Source organism: Pristiophorus japonicus, chromosome 9, assembly GCF_044704955.1.
Source record: "Pristiophorus japonicus isolate sPriJap1 chromosome 9, sPriJap1.hap1, whole genome shotgun sequence".
In the NCBI taxonomy this organism is placed as follows: Eukaryota; Metazoa; Chordata; class Chondrichthyes; family Pristiophoridae; genus Pristiophorus; species Pristiophorus japonicus.
In genome coordinates this window covers 70272502-70287723 of record NC_091985.1, presented here as the reverse complement: position 1 = coordinate 70287723, position 15222 = coordinate 70272502, and the positions used below count along the sequence as shown (strand labels likewise).

General features: G+C 43.3%; 1 protein-coding gene across 3 annotated transcripts in view; it reads right to left on the bottom strand.

Annotated features, from left to right (window-relative positions):
* Positions 1–15222, bottom strand: part of gpatch2 (G patch domain containing 2) — a 360444-nt gene that overhangs the window by 324989 nt on the left and 20233 nt on the right. For all 3 annotated transcript variants that reach the window (XM_070889440.1, XM_070889441.1, XM_070889443.1), the window contains exon 2: positions 5958–6662. In XM_070889440.1, coding sequence (XP_070745541.1) covers positions 5958–6662 — 705 coding nt within the window. The remainder of the gene's footprint in view (positions 1–5957; positions 6663–15222) is intronic.

Sequence of the window (15222 nt, the reverse complement as noted above, 5' to 3'; positions counted from 1 at the left end):
TAAATAAGGAAGTAAAGAAAAAAGCATTTTTGCCTCACTATAGCTATTCCCTGCCCTATCTATCCATGAGAATGCACTGCACAGAAATGGACACAAACGGTTAACAAGTTTATCAGATCTGTAAACTGGAAGACCACAGAAGTCAGGTATATATGCGCACACTACTTTGTTGATTTAAAAAGAGAAATACAGCAAATATTTTTGCTCAATTGGTAACTGCACTATTCAATGTGGACATGCAGACCAGGAAGGTCCATGACCGATACTTGGGTTGCACTGAGTTGGCTGATCTCAATTGATGTTATAGTAAGGATGCTACAATTGACATCACTGCTCCAGAGCTGTGGAATGGGGGGAAAATATATCAAAGGTTCCCACTCCTGATTTCCATCCAGTATCTCCCGCTAAGAAATACATGTGTGTGAGCATCAGATGAGAACAGGATCAGGAGTGGTTGAGTTGCCTCTCAGTTAATAGACTGTCAATACGATCTGGGCTCACACATGAAGATCAACCATTTAGGCAAGGAAACAATACCTCAGGATCAGCCAACAGCTTCTGAACAGGAGGTGAGAAAATTACAGGGGAATAATATTTAAATACAAATACCTATACTACCAAAGGCAACAATCAAAAATCACGCATTTTCCACAAGTTGAAGTTCTACACTTGGCTATTTGAACAAAACCATTTAATTTATATAGCATCTTTAATGCAGTTAAATATCGCAAGGTGCTTCACAGGAACATAATCAGACAAAAATTGACACCTAGCGAAAAAAGGAGACAGGCGATCAAAAGCTTGGTCAAAGAGCTCGGTTTTAAGGAGGGTTTTAAAAGTAGAGAGGTTTAGGGAGAGAATTCAAGAATGTAGAGTCTAGACAGCTGAAGGCACAGCTGCCAATGGTGGGATAAAGGAAGTGAGGGATAGGTAAGAGGCTAGATTGGAGGAAAAGAGAGTTCTTGGAAGATTGTAAGGCTGGAGGAGATTACAGATATAGGGCCTTTGGGGACCAGTAGATCAGCGAGCACAGGGGTGATGGGTAAACAGCACTTGGTGCAAGGAAGAATATGGGCAACAGAGTTTTGGATGAACTTAATTTTATAGAGAGTGGAAAAAAGGAGAAGGGAGGCGGGCCAGCAGCGCATTGGAATGGTCAGGTCTGGAGGTAACAAAAGCATGGATAAGGGTTTCAGCAGTAGATGGGCTGAGGCAAGCCCAGAGAGGAGCGATATTATGTCTGTTTGCTGATGAAGTGGATATGGGGTCGGAAGCTCAGCTCAGGGTCAAACAGGACGCCGTTGTTGGAAACAGTCTGGCTCAGCTTGAAACAGTGGCCAGGGAGGAGGATGGAATCAGTGGCTAAGGACCGAAGTTTGTGGTGGGGCCAAAGACATTGGCTTCGGTCTTTCTAATGTTTAACTGGAGGAAATTTTGGCTCATCCAGGGCAGGCAGTCTGACCACACAAAAGCACTGGAGCGCGAGATAGATGATGGTGAGGTAAATCTTAGTGCTGTCAGTGTACATGTGAAACCTGGCATTGTATATTAGAATGATGTCGCCAAGGGGCAGCATGTAGATGAGAAATAGGAGGGGCCAAAGATAGATCCTTGGGGGACTTCAGAGGTAACGATACTGGGTGAGAAGAGAAGCCATTGCAGGAGATTCTGTTGCTACAACTGGGTAGATAAACATGGAACCGAGGGCAGTCCCACTCACCTGGGCAATGGAGAGATGATGGAGGATGATGATGTGGTTAACCATGTCAAATAAAAAGAGGAAGATTTGCTCGACCTCAGGACATCCAAAAGTGCTTTACAGCAAATGAATTACTTTTTAAGTTTAGTCACTGTTGTAGTGTAGGAAACACGGCAGCCAATTGCGCACAGCAAGCCCCCACAAACAGCAATGTGATAATGACCAGATAATCTGTTTCTGTTATGTTGATTAAAGGTTGCAGAAAGGTCGAGATGAATAGTGCACCACAGTCAGTCACATAGGATGTCACTTGTGACTTTGATTAAAGGCTTTTTCAGTGCTGTGGCAAAGGCGGAAACTTGATTGGAAAGGTTCAAACAAGGAGTTGCGGGAAAGATTGGCACAGATTAGGGAGATGACAGCATGTTCAAGGATGTTGGAGATGGGACAATAGTTTGCAAGGACTGAGGGGTCATGTTTTTTTTTAAAAAGTGGGGGGTGATGACAGCAGATTTGAAAGGGAGAAACAGTACTTGAAGAAAGGGAACTGTTTACAATATCAGCTACCATGGGGCCAGTAAGGGAAGTTGGATGATCAGCAATTTTATGGGAATAGGGTCAAGAGAGTAAGAGGTGGGTCTCACGGACAAGAGGGGAGGACATGAGGGGAGATAGGAGATACGGGTTCAGGGCTAGGACAGAGGGGGAATCTTGGGAGAAGTGTGGTTTGGTGGGCTAGGGGAAGGGAGAAAAGTGGCAGAGACAGCTCAACTTAGTGACAAAGAAGTCTATGAGCTCCTCACACTTATTGTTGGAGGTGACCTTGGAGGGGGCAGGGAAAGAGGAGTTTAAAGAGACTGTTGGTAGTGGAGAAAATAAGTCAGAGGTTTTTTTTGCATTCCAGGATGATCCTGGAGTAGTGAGCAGTTTTTGCAGACAGCAGGGCCCGATTATACTTGATATGGTCCAACCAGATTTGGTGATGAATGGCTAAGCCAGTTGTGTGCCATAAACTTTCAAGACTGCATCCCTTGAACTTGAGAGCAGAGATAGGGGGCCATGCCAAGGAGAATGACCAGGATGGGAGAGATTAGAGGTTTTACTGGGTAGGACAAGGCCATCAAAGCTGGAGGCGAGAGGAAGATTGAGCAGATCAGTAGCTGCAGAAGAATCACGGCGAATGGAGGGTTAATGGTTGGACAATTCAGAATTTGAAAGTGCCGTCGTAAGTGACTTGGGGGAGAGATTTTTCCAGGGCAGACACAAAAGGAAGTTGAAAGGGGGATACGAGTGAGTTTACAAAAGGAGTGATGAGAGACAGTCTTATCTGTGATTGAGACGATGAGAATAGAGAAACAGAGAACAGAGAGTCGGGATAAATGGTTCATTCTCTGGTTGGCAACCAATAACTAGTGGGGTGCCGCAGGGATCAGTGCTGGGACCCCAACTATTTACAATCTATATTAACAACTTGGAAGAAGGGACTGAGTGTAATGTAGCCAAGTTTGCTGACGGTACAAAGATGGGAGGGAAAACAATGTGTGAGGTGGACACAAAAAATCTGCAAAAGGACATAGATAGGCTAAGTGAGTGGGCAAAAACTTGGCAGATGAAGTATAATGTTGGAAAGTGTGAGGTCATGCACTTTGGCAGAAAAAAAAAATCAAAGAGCAAGTTATTATTTAAATGGAGAAAGATTGCAAAGTGCCGCAGTACAGTGGGACCTGGGGGTACTTGTGCATGAAACACAATAGGATAGAATGCAGGTACAGCAAATGATCAGGAAGGCTAATGGTATCTTGGCCTTTGTTGCAAAGGGGATGAAGTATAAAAGCAGGGAAGTCTTGCTAAGGTATTGGTGAGGCCACACCTGGAATACTGCGTGCAGTTTTGGTTTCCATATTTACGAAAGGATATACTTGCTTTGGAGGCAATTCAGAGAAGGTTCACTAGGTTGATTCCAGGGATAAGGGGGTTAACTTATGAGGAAAGGTTGAATAGGTTGGGCCTCTACTCATTGGAATTCAGAAGAATGAGAGGTGATCTTATCGAAACGTGTAAGATTTTGAGGGGGCTTGACAAGGTGGATGCAGAGAGGATGTTTCCACTGATGGAGGAGACTCGAACTAGAGGGCATCATCTTAGAATAAGGGGCCGTCCATTTAAAACTGAGATGAGGAGAAATTTCTTCTCTCAGAGGGTTGTAAATCTGTGGAATTCACTGCCTCAGAGAGCTGTGGAAGCTGTCTTGAATAAATTTAAAACAGAAATAGACTGTTTCTTAAATGATAAGGGGATAAGGGATTATGGGGAGCGGGCGGGGAAGTGGAGCTGAGCCCGTGATCAGATCAGCCTCTTATTGATCTTACTGAATGGCGGAGCAGACTCGAGGGGCTGTATGACCTACTCCTGTTCCTATTTCTTATGTTCTTAAACCATATGACGTTGAGAGGGTGGCCATGAATATGGGTAGGAGAGTTTATAGAGGAAGAGAATAATGGAGGAGAGGTATGCAGTGACCTCAGAGGAGAGCAGGCAAGGGGAGTTGAGATGGAGTTCAAAATCAGAGGATCAGAAGTCGCTTGGTGCAGAGGCTAAGGGAGGAAAGCAGTGAGAATATCTCAGTGAGAAACGTAGCATCGCACTTGGGTAGGCAGTAGAGAAGGAGGATTTTCAGGCAAAGGTGAAAGTGATGGAACAAGGTAAGGTGCTCAAAGGAGTAGAAGGTGCCAGAGCTGAAATTTGGTGATAAGGGCCATGCAGCCACCCCAGCAGTTTGAACGGGGCAGATGGTAAAAGGTTTAGCCAGGTGGAGAGGCTTCAATAATGGGGAAAGTGTCATCACCCATGAGCAAGTTTCCGTCAAGGCCATGATGTCGCTGTCAATCAGTGGCAGGTACAAAGTACAAGTAAGTTGGTTTTCATGAAGGTGAAAAAAAGTAGGGCTATCCTACCAACGCTGACATATTCCATCAACTAGCTACAAAGCAATACTGGCAGATTTCTTTGCAAGTAAAAAGAGTGTACAATGAATCTATAGGGTGAGGGGGGGGGGGGAGGGAAATAAAAAAATAAGATCTTAGTTCCATTCCCAACATACATGATTACATTCGTTTATGCAGCACAATTTTAACCCCTCCCCACCCCCGAATAGTTATTGCCAATTACACTCACCCCCCTCAAGGTTGAAAATTATGGCCTATTGAGTCTCCATGGCTGCTTCTGCGGGTAGTTCATAGAACAGAACTTCTTCCCTCCTTTGAATGGAAATCCAACTTTGTATTTTTAAAGCTGGAATACATGGCTGTTGTAGCAATGGGGTTTGTTTTAACCCATTAAATTGTCCCGCAAACCATTAAATAGGATGTTGGAAACAAGCTAGTTGCAACCCATCAATACACCATAGTAATGGAACATGTGTGACCTTGAACTACCTGAAGATTAGTGTTGTGCCACAGCAACAGTTCAAGTCTGATCATGTATTTTTCTAATATGACTGGTTACCATTCTGCCATCATGGGAATGAGTACCTATATCATTTTAAAAGTTTAAATTAAAAAGTGTTGATGTTTAATCAGTTTCATAAATGAGCCAATTCCATGTGTAAGTTTGTAGTTCACTGTTTGGTAAAATAGATCAGTCATGAAATATTGCCATCATCCTACAGCCAACCGCAATGTATTTCTATCCTATAATTCAAAACTTCAAACAATAATATTTATGTTTATCAGGAGATCAAGTTTCACCTACAAATCTGTAGAAGGATATAATGCCTCAATTTGAAATAACCATGAGGCAATACTGCAAAGATCCCACAACCATTAAAAAGAAAACACTAAGATTAGTATAGTTATTGAATTGCTGCTCCAGTAGTTTTGCATTAATGCACAAAATAATCTGTACAGGGATTGAAATACTTTATCCATGCAGTTATAATTCTGAATACAGAAGTACTGATCATTTATATCCGTCTATTTATTGCAAGTAGATTGAGCATATCTGAAAAATACCCATTAATATCATAATCACTATAGTCTAGTGCCAAGATAAACACAACTATTATTCTACAGTAGCTGGTCAGAATTATTTGTGGCTGTACACAGTTTTATTGCAACTTGAGTGCTCCCTGGTGTGCAGGTTTGAAATTCAATGTGAACAAGTACTGGCACTTCTGCTGAAAGTATTTCAAACCCTGCAGTTATATTTAAATACAATAACTTGTCTCAGGATAGAGAACCTGGGACTTAATCTTAATAACCTGTCACTCATGTTATCATCTGAGCCTTTCTGTTCCTCATACTCCATTTTGTCCTTATTTGTATTGCACATTTCTTCACTTTCCACTACAACGCCTTCATCTGGGACTTCTAGTCGCTTTCGCTTGATGATCTGGGCCTTGCTGATCTCCTGGACTTGGAGATGGAAGTGGAGCTGGTTTGGTTGTACCTGGTGTCTTTCTGGGTCCATGACTGGAACTTTGCCCTGGGTCAGTGGGTGAAGTGCAGTACTGACCTCTGCTGGTAGATCTATAGCCATACGTTTGACCTTCCTTCTCCTTCGCAAAGATCTACCACCTAAGTTACTGTCAGTGACAGAATCTGACTCGTGCCACGAATGTCTTTTCCCCCTAACTGCTGTCACGTTCAGAGAGGACAGACGTTTGGCAACTATCAGGTGGTCATCCGAGTCACTGTAATTGATATTTTCTCTGTAATCCCGGATTGCTTCATCCAGGCTAGATTCAGAGCCCTCACTCATGCAGTGGCCATGTTCCCAGATGTGATGTCCAGTGTCTGATCGCCTCTTCCTGCCTCTCCTTTTCCTAGCCTGCCGCTTCAGAAGGCAGGCAGCTGAGCTCCGGGAGGCTTCATCTCCAAACTCCCCACACCCTCGTGTATGCTCAGAGGTCTCCTCCAGAGCAGAGACCAAATCCTGAACCAGTTCCTCCATTGCTCTGCAGGACCTTAAAAATAAATAGAACATAAAAAATTAATAAAAGTGAATAAAAATGTTAGAAATAATATTTGGAATAATTGCTTTAGTTACAAATAAAATATCAAGTATGGATCGGAAAACCAGTTTTTAGTCTATCTATAATTACATATGCACACGTGGACTGTTAAAAATGCAAATGGACTATACATGCATGAATAATGCATGAACTGTATTTCTTTGTATTATAAAAACTTAAGGACATAATATCATGTTGGTAGGACTCTCTGGTAGTCTTAAGGTAAAAAATACCTGTTATAAACACACGGATATATACCACAACCAGTGATAGAACAGCTTGTTTCTGGCTACCCGATTAATATAGTCATAAAATCCTTGTTACAAAGCACACTTCACTATAACAGTTTTTGTATTGCTCCCAGAGGAAGCATTATAACAAGGGGTTGCTGTATTTTGCAGAGCTTTGATTTCTACTACAGACCACCACACTTTAAATTCTCTTTCACAGTCAAGTCTCCTCTATTGTCTTTCTTCTTCCTTCCTGTCTTTAATGAGGTAACTCATGTTGAGATACATAGAATTATCAGCACAGAAACAGGCTATTTGGCCCAACAGGTCTATGCCGGTGTTTATGATCCACACAAGCCTCCTCCACATAACTTCATCTCACCCTATCACCAAATCCTTCTAAATTTTACAATCCCACGCTCCTTGCAGCCAACCACACTTGAATATAAGTTGGAGAATTGGGATTACAATGTGGTAAGTTCCATCTCCGACCCACAATCTCTTCCAGTACAGCTTTCCCGCTGCCAATGCAGGAGTGCAGAATTTATCCTGGGGTTCCAGAGTGTTAGCAGCCTTCCCTTGCCATTTGGATCACTGTGTATGTTGGAAATGGTAACCTATTCTGCAGATTTTCCCTTCCCAAGCCTGGGGAGATGAAGCTAACTGTATATCATCCTACCAAAATTTTAATTCTCGCTCACCACATGATCAGTTTATGAAATCAAACACCTTGGGTAGAAATTGGATCTTGTTGCGCCCATTTTACATCCATAAATTCAATGTCCTACGCCCCAAGGACATTAGACAAACATTAGACAGGGGTATGTATTGGTCTTGTATTGTATTAAATACTTCTTTGAACATCTCTCACTGTTTTTATGATGCTTTACCCCGTTAACAGTTCAGCTTAGTTTAACTTCAGCGTATGTCTCATTCCTTCGAAGTCAGCCTTACTTAAGTTTAAAACCTCGCTTTGTGTGCGATCTTTCTTCTTCTCAAAACGTAATGTCAAACTCTATCATGCTATGGTCACTGTTTGCAAGATGCTCCCTTACAGTCCTATTATTAATGAATTGTTGCTCATTACTAACTATTGTATGGGTTGTTCTAAAACATATTGTACCAGATTTTAAAGGGGTCGAACCCAAAGATTTCAGAGATGTAGAGGCCCGGCCAATCTTAACCATTTATTTCCATAAATGTTCTCCCTCTCCTGCCTTAACGCGACCAAATCCATTTCCTGCCCGGCGAGTAGAAGCTGGGAATTCAGGTGGCAGGAAGCTATAGCCAGGGTCCCGTAGGATTGGTCCCACACAGTTAAATAAGTGGTGGTGGGGGGTGAACACGATTGGGGTAGGCTTTGGATGCAATTGGGAACGGGGGTGAGGGCAGCCAGTGGCAAAGGAGGCCCAACGCTTTCTTATGGAGTCTGGAAGCACTCCTGATCCTCCTGGCCTACAGGACACCAAAAGAAAATTAGAAGACTTCTGGCCAATGATCACCCTCTTGACAGGTCTGGCCTGACAGGGAAGCTGTCACCGCTCTCCTGCTCAAGCTTCAAATTAAATAGCAGATTGGGACCCGATAGAGTAATCGGGCCTCGATCTGCATATTGAAACAAGACCGCGCCAGCATGAGGCAGGTGTCCTGCTCGCCTGCTCAAAAGAGCAAGTTAACATCAGGGCATGTTGAGAAGTCAGCGGAATTAGAGATGGCAAGTCATTGCCTTTAATTTTAAGTGCCCTTTAGCCAGGTTTCCAGCAGGCAGGAAGAGTTAAAATCAGGGTCAAACTTTCAGAAAACTGTCTTGATACACTATCTTTACAACTTAAGCTGTTTTGCAACTCAGTCTATGTGAAAATTAAAATCTCCCATTTTAACCATCTTGCCTTTGCTACATGCTTTTCTGATCTCTGAAATTATGTATCATGACTGTCAGGAGGTCTATAGACATCCCCACCAGAGTCTTGCAGCCTTTGCTGTTTTTTAAAAATTCTCCCCAGAATTAAATTAGGCTTCTTACATATACTAATACTACACCTGCTTTAGGACCCCTCTAACAGAATGGACTGCCCTAAGTGGAGTAGGCGACAGGCCTAGTCGTGGATGCAGCTGCCGCCGCCGCCAAAAATAAGTGCTCCTCCAGAAGCCACAGAGGTCCTGATGGTTGTTAATGGCTGCGATTGGACCCCTTTTGCTGTCTTCCCACCTTGGGACTTACCCAAGGGCTGCTGCTGACGAGACAGGCAGCGTGACATGAAACTGAATTCTTTAGTCCGCCGATTATGTAGATAAGGTCCGAGGACCAATTTGTCATGTTTCTCGAGTCTCTGTCTTCGAGCGCAGGGATTGTTCCTTGCACCCATTTAGTACTTAAAAACTGGCCTCATTTAATTTCCAGGCTCTTATCTTTACGACACTGTTTCATCTAAATTCCACATATTGTCATCATCACTGCAGATAAACGAACAAAATAACTAGATATATTTAATTTTAGTTATAGTTTAGAAGTCACCAGGCGTTATTGGTTTGGATATCTATTTCTGAAAATAGCTGAAACATTATTATAATTTGTTCTGTTTATATTTCCACAATGTAACTGATATTTTAGATTTACTGATATAAAAAGATTACAGTTAATTAAAGCATACAGAATGGATTAAACTTGACCATTTGAGTCAAATATTAAATCTCTACCTATACACAACAATAAATTGTATTTATATCGTGCCTTTAACATAATAAAATGTCCCAAGGTATTTCACAGGAGTATTATAGACAAAAACTTTGACACCGAGCCACAAGGAGAAATTAGGGCAGGTGACGAAAAGCTTGTCAAAGAGGTAGGTTTTAAGGAGCATCATAAAGGAGGAAAGAGAGGTAGAGAGGCAGAGAGATTTAGGCAGGAAATTCCAGACTTAGGGCCTAGGCAATAGAAGGCACAGCTACCAATGGTTGCGTGATTATAATCAGGGATGCTCAAGAAGGCAGAATTAGAGGAGTGCAGATATCTCGTGGGATTGTGGGGCTAAAGGAGATTAGAGTTAGGGAAAGCCAAGGTCATGGAGGGATTTGAAAACAAGGACAAGAATTTTGAAATCGAGGTGTTTAACCAGGAGCCAATGTAGGTCTGAGAGCACAGGGTTAATGGGTGAGCAGGATTTGGTGCGAGTTAGGACATGGGCAGCCGAGTTTTGGATCATCTCAAGTTTACATAGATAAATAAAGTATAACAATAGCAGTCAAAGTGCATTCCAACTTTTGTCACTTGTGAGAAAGACCCTTAACATTTACCGGTTAAAATGATTACGAGCTAGAGTATTTCAAGGGTATTGAAAAGGAGTGCATCGGAGCAGGCTTGATGGACTGCAAAGTCTTTTGTGCCTTCCTACGTTCTTATATTCCTATCACATGTACAATATCCTGGACCATTATAGTATTTGACTTGGGTAGATCTACATATTATCCCATCTTCCAAAGTATCTCAGGTCTTCATTTCACCCTCACTTGCCCTCCATTAAAATACTGGCTGTGACATATGTTATGCCTAAGTTTATCTGAATTGTGTCCTACTGTAATTTTCTTAAACTACATTTTATGCATGATAGCAGGAACCTTTTATGACCAGATAAGAACTTGATACTGTGTGCATATATAGACTTCTGATAATTTCAACAATATGCTTATTAAAAGGTCACCTTCAAAATGGAGCCACAATAGCTGATTAAACGCGGTGCTATTGAATCCACGTGTCAAATCTAATCAACTTTATACTGTAGACCCAAACACAACTACAAGTTTGCATAATGATCAGGACTGTTTAAGTGACTGTTAATTCTGGTGAAGGTTCCCTTTGCCAAACAATATCAGTAATCTTTTATTTTATCAATAGCTGTGGCCACATGAGCAGATAAGTTATTTCAGGTACAATCCTATTTTTATATTCAAAATCTGTTGTTTCAGAGAAAACAACGTCTGCTTAATGGTTGCTTATGAATTAAGGTGAGTAGAAAGACAGGTTTTTTGGTATGATATAAATATAGTAGCCTTCAGCCCAACACGCTCTAAAATACACTACCCTGATCTCTGAAACAACATTCATCATTTATGCCTGCTTCAATAAATACCTTTACTATAAAGAAACTTTCTTGTTTGGCTCACAACGACGGTATAAGATGGATGTACAGGTTTGCTGTTTTTACTTTTAATTTTCAGCATCAATAAAAGCCCAACAAACCATTATGGAATTTTACCATCAACTCAGTCTGCAATTTGGCTGAATATTTGCAGCAATTAGAAGCCAATGTAATAACATTTACTAATTCACAGGATTATTAGCATTTTCCAATCACGACACCGTGGAAAGTTTCTTGTGCTAGAAAGTTTTTAATTTTAGAAGCCAAGTTTAAGGGGTACAATCTACTCTTAATTCAAAGTATTAATATCAGCACAAAGTTCCCACTTTGTTGTGTTATTTACATTGCTTAATTCAAATGTTGTAGTGTCAAAAAATGACAAATTATCAGTAGTAGTAGTAGACCTTTTTTTAACCAAACTTGCAATAGTGTGATTGGGTAAACACTGATGTCAATCACTGATCATGCTTGGAAGTAATTTTATTAAAAGGCTATTTAAAAATTAATTGATCCACACAAAGACCACATCACAATAGTTTGTGATACTGCACACGCAGCATCTAACACAGCAACTGTGACTTGAGGAACCAGTATCTAATGTCACCGCCAACTAAAGTGAGGGTCAAATTAAGCCTTGTACTCACAATGCACATGTATTTATACAAGTAGTTAAAAATAAAATTATTGAATTTCATTGCTCATGGCGATTTGGGGGATATGCAAATTTCAAACAGGGCATACAAAATACAAACGGGAAGTCTCAGGAATATCCATTGGAAGAATAAGCTAATCTACTGGTGAGCAGCCATGAGCAAGTAATTAGAAAAAGAGACAGTGGTTTCTGATTCTACAGCACTATGTCAACACAGACACAAATTCACAAAAATGTAATAATGCAAGATAAATAGATGGATAGATAATAATGCAATGTTTTTCTGAAGATCTCAAATAAGTCCAGCCAGAAACATATGAGATGAAATTGATTTTTCACATGTAGTTTCAATAGACTTAAACCCTTTGATTTCTACGTTTGTATTTTCATCAGAAGCCAGAGGAAAGAAGTTCTACCAGCTACAGTACAGTAAATACTTCCAGGGAATTTATTTCACTTTCTCAAGTTACTCTGTTTCTAATCTTTGTCTATCACGGATTCCACCATTTTCAGCACCATTTGCACTCTTGGAAAGCTCACCATACATACACCAGTTAGGCCTTGATGCTCAATGTTCAGGAGGCTCCAGACTAAAAACTGAAGAAGTGCCTGTGCTTGCATTCTCAGCATACTGGTATACACAAGCCAATTAAAAAAAGGTTGAACCTTTCTTATTCGGAACCCTCGGGACCCGCCCTGTTCCGGATAAGAATTTTTGCAGACGAGTGGTGGTCACGTTAAATTGGATAGTACAGGAACTGAGCAAGGGGATATCGGGGCTGGCTGGCTTGGGGCTGGGAATGCAGCAGAGATATCATGGGGTGGCGGCGGGGGGGTGGATTGCGGGGTCAGACCAGCAATTGCAGGAGTCAGCAGCGAGGAAGAACTTCAATTTGTTCATGTTGGAGTTCTGCGCATGCGCCACCCGGGAATGGTTCCAGACGAGGGGTGGTTCCGGATAAGGGAGTTCCGGGTAAGGGAGGTTCAACCTGTATATATTTTTTTTTTAAAGACAACAATATTTTTTCTCAAACAGGCAGCTCACTAGCTACCACTTTCTCCAACTCCAGCAGGTCCACAGGCCTGCTGCACTAAGTCCCACCCCCAGATTGTCGTGATTTCTGGTGAAGATTAAAGAATCCACCTCATGAATACAAATGATTCCAGAGCAGAGATATGGCCGCTGTTAGGTCCCGGGTTTTTTGTTGGACCTCAGCCTTGAGCCGTCTGTAACGTTGCTTTGTAGCTCCCGGTCTATTAGTTCTTGGATCTCCTGGTCATTTTCATCAAATCAGTCCTGGTATTTTCTGGTTGAGTAACCAAGTGTCTCTTCACAGGCACTGGTTATGGAGGCCTGGATGGTAGACCAAGCGCTGTGGGCATTGAGCTCAGGGTCATCAAGGCACGCCAGATTGGCTGTGAGGCGCTGGCTGTATTCGGGCTCTCCAAGCTGGGTCTTTAAGTGCCCTGGTATTAACTTTTTTGCAGCACTGCTTCTGCTGTCCCCTCTGCTTTGGGGCTATGTTAATATTGATGATGGATCGGATTAGGTGATGGTCCGTCCAGCAGTCGTCAGCTCCTGTCATGGTGCGGGTGATGTGCACATCCTTGCGATCCCTGGCTCGGACGATGACATAATCCAGCAGGCGCGAGGGTGTTGCCACGATGTCTTGTATTTGTCCCTCTGGCGGAACAGGGTGTTGGTGATGAGGAGTTCGTGTTGAACAGGTGGTGGATGGAGAAAGTGCAGATGATACAACCACTAGCCGACAGCCACACCATGCGCGGATTCGTCACTGCAGTCAAGGCCACCTACGGTCCAAACTCCCAAGGCCGCACCCCATTCCTGGCCAAGAACAGGGAAACACTCATCAAAGACACTGAGGCTGTCAGGGCCCGCTGGAAGGAGCACTTTGAAGATCTCCTCAATCGAGACTCTGCCTTTGACGCGAGTGTTCGCAACTCCATCCCGCAGCATGTAACCCGCCACCACCTCAGTGAAACCCCAACACTGCACGAGGTAGGCAAAGCCATAAAACAGTTCAAGAATAACAAGGCTACGGGTGCAGATGGAATTCCTGCGGAGAGGCGCTGTTGGCGGGGATACATGGCCTCATCTCTCTCATCTGGAGGGAGGAGAGCATGCCTGGAGATCTCAGAGATGCAGTGATCGTGTCCATTTTTAAAAAGGGGAACAAATCTGACTGCGGCAATTACAAGGGAATCTCCATGCTATCAACCACTGGGAAGGTTGTCGCTAGAGTTCTCCTCAACCATCTTCTCCCTGTGGCTGAGGAGCTTCTCCCGGAATCACAGTGCAGATTTCGTCCCCTACGGGGAACAACAACGGATATGACCTTTGCAGCACAACAACTGCAGGAAAAATGCAGGGAGCAGTGTCAGCCCTTATACATGGCCTTTTTCAATTTTACAAAGGCCTTTGACACTGTCGACCGTGAGGGCTTATGGAGCGTCCTTCTCCGTTTTGGATGCCCCCAAAAGTTTGTCAACATCCTTCGCCTGCTTCACGATGACATGCAGGCCATGATCCTCATCAGCGGATCCACTACAGACCCAATCCACGTCTGGACCGGGGCTGCGTCATCGCTCCAACCCTCTCCTCAATCTTCCTCGCTGCCATGCTCCACCTCACTGTCAACAAGCTCCCCGCTGGAGTGGAACTAAACTACACAACCAGTGGGAAACTGTTTAACCTATGCCGCCTCCAGGCCAGCTCCAAGATCACCCCAACCTCTGTCATTGAACTGCAGTATGCGGATGACGCCTGCGTCTGCGCATATTCTGAGGCTGAACTCCAGGATATAGTCGATGTATTCACCGAGGCATATGAAAGCATCAGCCTTACACTTAACATCCAAAAGACAAAGGTCCTCCACCAGCCTGTCCTCGCCGCACAGCACTGCCCCCAATCATCAAGATTCACGGCGCGGCCCTCGACAACGTGGACCACTTCCCATACCTTGGGAGCCTCTTGTCAACAAAGGCAGACATTGATGCGGAGATTCAACATTGCCTCCAGTGCGCCAGTGCAGCCTTCGGCCGCCTGAGGAAAAGAGTGTTCGAGGACCAGGTCCTCAAACCTACCACCAAGCTCATAGTCTACAGGGCTGTAATAATACCCGCCCTCCTGTATGGGTCAGAGGCATGGACAATGTGCAGAAGACACATCAAGTCGCTGGAGATGTATGAGCAACGATGTCTCCACAAGATCCTGCAAATCCCCTGGGAGGACAGACGCACCAACATCAGTGTCCTCGCCCAAACTAACATCCCCAGCATTGAAGCATTAACCACACTCGATCAGCTTCGCTGGGCAGGCCATTTAGTTCACATGCCAGACAAGAGACTTCCTAAGCAATTGCTCTACATGGAACTCCTTCATGGCAAACGAGCCAAAGGTGGGTAGCAGAAACGTTATAAGGACACCCTCAAAGCCTCCCTGGCGAAGTGCAACATCATCACTGACACCTGGG